Source organism: Theropithecus gelada, chromosome 1 (assembly GCF_003255815.1).
Source record: "Theropithecus gelada isolate Dixy chromosome 1, Tgel_1.0, whole genome shotgun sequence".
Classification (NCBI taxonomy): Eukaryota; Metazoa; Chordata; class Mammalia; order Primates; family Cercopithecidae; genus Theropithecus; species Theropithecus gelada.
The window spans coordinates 49,296,845-49,302,893 of NC_037668.1; the positions used below are offsets into that span (position 1 = coordinate 49,296,845).

Below are 6,049 nucleotides of genomic sequence, written 5' to 3' on the forward strand. Positions count from 1 at the left end.
TTTTTTTTTTTTTTTTTTTTTTTTTTTTTTTGAGACGTAGTCTCACTCTGTCACCCAGGCTGGAGTGGTGCAGTGATGCAATCTCGGCTCACTGCAAGCTCCGCCTCCCAGGTTCACGCCATTCTCCTGCCTCAGCCTCCTGAGTAGCTGGGACTAAAGGCATCCGCCACCATGCCTGGCTAATTTTTTGTATTTTTAGTAGAGACAGGGTTTCAACATGTTGGCCAGGATGGTCTCGATCTCCTGACCTCGTGATCCGCCTGCATCAGCCTCCCAACGTGCTGGGATTACAGGCTACCGTACCTGGCAAAAAAAAATTTTTTAATTAGCCACGTGTTGCAGCATGTGCCTGTAGTGGCAGGAGGCTGAGGCAGGAGGATTCCTTGAGCCCAGGAGTTCAAGGCTGCAGTGAGCCATAATTGCACTGCAATCCAATCTGGGTTACAGAGTGAGACCTCATTTTAAAAAATAAATAAATAAAAGTTAGAAGTGCTGGGTGAGGTGGCTCAAGCCTGTAATCCCAGCACTCTAGGAGGCTGAGGTGGGTGGATCACCCGAGATCAGGAGTTCAAGACCAGCCTGGCCAACTTGGCGAAACCCAGTTTCTACTAAAAAATACAAAAAATTAGCCGGGTGTGGTGGTGGGCACCTGTAAGCCTAGCGACTGGGAGGCTGAGGCACGAGAATCGCTTAAACCTAGGAGGCGGAGGTTGCAGTGAGCCGAGATGGCACCACTACACTCCAGCCTGGGCAACAGAGAGAGACTCTGTCTCAAAAAATAATAATAATAATAATAAAGTTAAAAGTTACCACACAACCCAACAATCCCACTTCCAGTTCTATAACCAAGAGAAATAAAAACAAATGCCCACATAAAAACTACTACACGAACGTTCATAGCAACATTATTCATAATAACCAAAAAGTAGAAACAACTCAAATGTCTATTAGCAGATGAATGCAAATAAAAAAGGCGGTAGATACAGAGATATGACGGCATATTATTATTACTTTTTTTTTTTTTGAGACAGAGTCCCGCTCTGTCGCCCAGGCTGGAGTGCAGTGGCGCAATCCGGCTCACTGCAAGCTCCACCTCCTGGGTTCACACCATTCTCCTGCCCCAGCCTCCCGAGTAGCTGGGACTACAGGCACTCGCCACCACACCTGGCTAATTTTTTGTATTCTTTAGTGGAGACGGGGTTTCACTGTGTTAGCCAGGATGGTCTCGATCTCCTGACCTCGTAACCTGCCCGCCTCAGCTTCCCAAAGTGCTGGGATTACAGGTGTAAGCCACCGCGCTCGGCCAATGGCATATTATTGATCAATAAAAAGAAAAGAGGCAACAAGCACATGAAAAGACGCTGAACTCATTAGCCACTAGGAAAATGTAAATCAAAACCACAAAGATGTATCACTTCACACCCAACTAGGAGGGCCTAATCAGAAAAACAGAAAATAGTACGTGTTTATGAGGATGATGAGGCAGTTGAACCCTCATACATCACTGGTGGGAACGTAAATCGGTACAACCACTGTGGAAAAGTTTCACGGTTCAGTAAGTTAAACACAGAATTGACTGTGTATGACCCAGTAATTCCACTCCCAGGTAAAGAACTGAAATCGGATGTTCAAACCAAAACTTGCATGCAAATATTCAGAGAAGTCCTACTCAAAATAACCAAAAGTTGGAAGTTATCAAAATGTCCCTCAACTGATGAATACATATATAAAATGTGGCATTATCCATAAAATGGAATACTACTCAGCCGTAAGGAATAAAGTACTGACACATGTGCAGGAGGGATAACCCTTGGAAACATTATGCTAAGTGAAAGCAGACACAAATGGCCACGTACTGTATAACTCCATTGCTGTAATATTCCATGGAAATATCAATAGAGAAATCCAGAGACAGAAAGTAGATTAGCAGTTGCCAGGGGCTGGGGGAGGGGGAAAAGTGGGACGTGACTAACAGATGCTGTTTCCTTTTAGGATAAAGAAAAGTTCTGGAACCAGACAGTGGTGATGGTTGTACAACACTATCAAGGTATTGAAACCCACCGAATTGTGCACTTTAAGATGGTAAACACTGTTATATGTATTTCCCAGGTATTTTTTTAATGAAGTGCTGAAACATGCTACAACATGGATGACCCTTAAATACATGATAAGTAAACGAAATCAGTCACAAAAATCCACGTATTTTAGGATTCCATTTATATAAAATGTCCAGAATAGGGAAATTTAGAGACAGAACATGCAGAGAATACAGAGGCCAAGATAAGATAATTTTTTTTTTTGAGACAAAGTCTGGCCCTGTTGCCCAGGCTGGAGTGCAGTGGCACCATCTTGGCTCACTGTAACCTCCACCTCCCGGGTTCAAGCCATTCTCCTGCCTCAGCCACCCCAGTAGCTGGGATTACAGGCGCCCGCCACCACGCCCGGCTAATTTTTGTATTTTTAGTAGAGACGGGGTTTCACCATGCTGGGCAGGCTGGTCTCAGCCTCCCAAAGTGCTGGGCTTACAGGCATGAGCCACCACACCGGGTCTATTCTTTTTTTCTTTTAAAAACTGTGTGGCTCACGCCTGTAATCCCAGCACTTTAGGAGGCCGAGGCGGGCGGATTACGAGGTCAGGAGATCGAGACCATCCTGGCTAACACGACGAAACCCCGTCTCTACTAAAAACACACAAAATTTTTTTTAATGTATTCTTTTTTAAAATTTTTCCAGCGTCTCACGATGCTGTCTCGGAAAAAAAAAAAAAAGAAAAAGTATCAGCCAGGTGGGCAGTGGCTCACACCTGTAATCCCAGCACTTTCGGAGGCCAAGGCAGGCAAATTACCTGAGGTCAGGAGTTCGAGACCAGCCTGACCAACATGGAGAAACCCTGTCTCTACTAAAAATACCAAAAAAAAAAAAAAATTAGCCGGACATGATGGTGCATGCCTGTAATCCCAGCTATTCAGGAGGCTGAGGCAGGAGAAAGAGAGACGGAGGTTGCAGTGAGCTGAGATCGCGCCATTGCACTCCAGCCTGAGCAACAAGAGCGAAACACTGTCTCAATAAATAAATAAATATATATATCTCTCTCGGAACTATTGGCCCAGCATGGTGGCTCACGCCTGTAATCCCAGAGGAGGTGGGCAGATCGCTTGAGCCCAGAGCTCGAGACCAGCCTGGCCAACATGGCGAAAACCCGTCTCTACTAAAAATACAAAAATGAGTCGAGCGTGGTGGCCCATGCCTCTCACCCCAGCTACTCGGGAGGCTGAGGTGGGAGGATCGCTTGGGCCAGGGAAGTGGAGGTTGCAGTGAGCCGAGCTTGTGCCACTGTACTTCAGCCTGGGTGACAGAGTGAGACCCTGGCTCACAAACAACCAGAACTATTAAGAGTTTACATTATTTGGTTAGTCTGGAAACTGACTGAAGCTTGATTATTTCTATTATACACAGACTTCAGTCATTCCAGAACTTACTGTTAAAGTCAGATTTACCCTCCTTGTGAGACAAGACGCCCAGAGCTTGGACTTACTCGTTTGCTTTACAGAAACTCCGTAACTTATTTCACGTCTCAGACTAGACTTTAAGCTCCAAAGCCAGAGACCATACTTCCATTCCTTCAGGATCCCCCAGCGGAATGTAAAAACTGCAGAAAGCATTTCCTAAATGCCTGCCGAAAGACGGCTACTGAGCATGCCCGGCTTGGCCAAGTCAATTTCAACAACATTCTGAAACGAAAACTACAGTTCCCGCGTTACAAGGTGGAAAAAAAAGGAACAAACGGGAGCAAAGCCTAAGGATTCAATCTACAAGAGGGGGTTAAGGAAAGGGAAGGTTCAAGGGCGGGGCAGACGTGAAGGACAGCACTATCACAGCTCAAACTTGGTACTCGGTAAAGTGGTGTCGAACCAGAACGACCAAAGAAATGCTAAAAAAAAAAAAAAAAAAAAAAAAAAAAAACAAGATTAACGAGTGAGGGAAGGTCAACGGGGGTGCAGGGTATCGATGACGTAGGCTGACCACAGTTTTTTCTAAAGCTGCCCTCTCCAAAATAATACTAAGATGATCAGGCCTTCGGTGTCAACACCAACAAGATACACTGTGATGAAGCTCACTTTCAAAGTTCCTTTTCATAAACGAAAGAGCCGTGATGTGGCCAAGATACCCCAGTCATCAACGCTTGCTAAGCTCTCGGCTCCTGCCTTCATCTCCACCGCCATCTTCTGGATGGGAACCCAAACCTTCCTAAAGTGCTTTGGCCAGCATCACCTCCGCGCACAGCCTGGGAAGGCTGCGTTTCCCAGGTTGCGCAGACGGCGCAAAAGGAGAAACTCCACCTCGCTCGGCTCCGCGCCTCCCAAATGCACGCAAAGGGCTGGCCGTCTTCCTTCCCCCAACCCCGCCCCGGCTTTCCAAGGTCCGGCGCAAGGGGCCCGCGAGGCGCGGTGCGCGGGCCTCACCTGCACACGCCGCGAATGCAGGGCTCCAGCCAGATGCGGTAAGCGGTCTCGATGTGCTCCTGCGACACCTCCTCGGGCCGCACCGTCTCCGCCCAGCGCCAGGCCGCCTTCTCCAGCTGCAGCCGCGGGGCCATGGCCTTGGCCCCAGGAACGCCTCCCGAGCCAGACCGCCGCCGCCGCCGCCGCGGTCTGCACCGCCGCCCCAATGGGCTCCGCCACCTGCCAGCGAGGAGGACCCGGCGCTCCCTCAGGCAGCTGGCCAGTCAATCACCTGTGCGCGCCACTACCGCCGCGCCCGCCCGCGCCCGACCCGCACGACCGGCCGCAAAGCGCCGCCGTCGACACCCGACACACCCCGCGCCCGCGGACGTTAAAGGTGGACTCCCCACCGCGCTAGGCGCATGCGCGTTCCCAGCAGCCTCTGCGCCTTCCGCGCCCCTAACCCGACGGGCTGAGGAAGAGGAAGCGTACGTCCGAGGCAGTCTTGCCACGTCCTCACTGGCGCTGCTGAAAAAGCAGCGTCTCAGCCCCCGTTTAGGGCGGCACCCTACGTACCACTACTCTAACAAACCAGTGTCTCGAAAACTATTTCTTGGCTCCAGTACTTCCCTTTTAACCATGAAGTTTTCACGCTACAGGCTACTCAGCACACACCATAGGCCCGCCCAGACTGTGGAGCGGGACCTGTTTAGAGTCAAAACCGAGTCGCCAAAGAAACCAGGGTCGGCTCTTTAGAGGGAGATTTAACTTGAGCCTGGACCGGTTCCGAACCCCTTTCCCGAGCCCTCCTGACGTCATAGGACGTTCTAACCTTTTCCTGTGCTAGGGTGGGACTACGTGTCCCGGCATGCCCTGCGTTCTGTCACTCACTGTGAGGCATGCTGGGATTGGTAGTCTTCGAGGTGGGAGGGCTCGGTGCGCCGCAGACTGTGCGGGCGGGGATCCGAGGTGCCAGGGTGGAGTTTCTCTGGTGAGCAAGGTCATGCTTGCTGTTGGCTCCTTTCTCAAAAGTGTTATCTCTATGCCGGGATTTTCTCGTTCCTCTCTAGCTCCTGGTTTAAAACATTTCCTTTCTGCGACTCCTGCCTGCCCCAGGACATAAAGAGTAGCTGTATGAGAATTGTTTTGCAAACTGTAAAGAACTCTACTAAAGTGAGGCCATTTAAGAATTTTGCATTTGAATCAGAGCCCTGCCAGAATCTAAGCGCTAATTTCTGACTCAACTGCTTGCCCGCTGGAAAACGTTAGGCTGAATTCTTCAGATAAACATTCATTGGGCAGGGCACAGGGGCTCACGCCTGTAATCCCACCACTTTGGAGGCCGAGGTGGGCGGATCACCTGAGGTTAGGAGTTCGAGACCAGCATGACCAAGATGGAGAAACCCCGTCTCTACTAAAAAGACAAAATTAGCCGGGCGTGTCGCTTAGGCTTGTAATCCCAGCTACTCGGGAGGCTGAGGCAGGAGAATCGCTTGAACCCGAGAGACGGAGGTTGCGGTTAGCCGAGATCACGCCATTGCACTCCAACCTGGGCAACGAGAGTAAAACTCCGTCTCAAAAAAAAAAAATTTTTTTTTTCACTGAAA

The 6,049-nt window shown here is 49.6% G+C and overlaps 1 protein-coding gene across 5 annotated transcripts in view; it reads right to left on the reverse strand.

The window, feature by feature from the left end:
* USP48 (ubiquitin specific peptidase 48) overlaps positions 1–4,839 on the reverse strand; it is a 104,376-nt gene extending 99,537 nt beyond the window's left edge. For 4 of the 5 annotated variants that reach the window (XM_025400369.1, XM_025400376.1, XM_025400361.1 and 1 more), the window contains exon 1: positions 4,464–4,839. In XM_025400369.1, coding sequence (XP_025256154.1) covers positions 4,464–4,597 — 134 coding nt within the window. In that variant the 5' untranslated portion in view covers positions 4,598–4,839. The remainder of the gene's footprint in view (positions 1–4,463) is intronic. The other variant, XM_025400385.1, reaches the window with a different exon arrangement.
* Between the last annotated feature and the right edge of the window lie 1,210 nt (positions 4,840–6,049).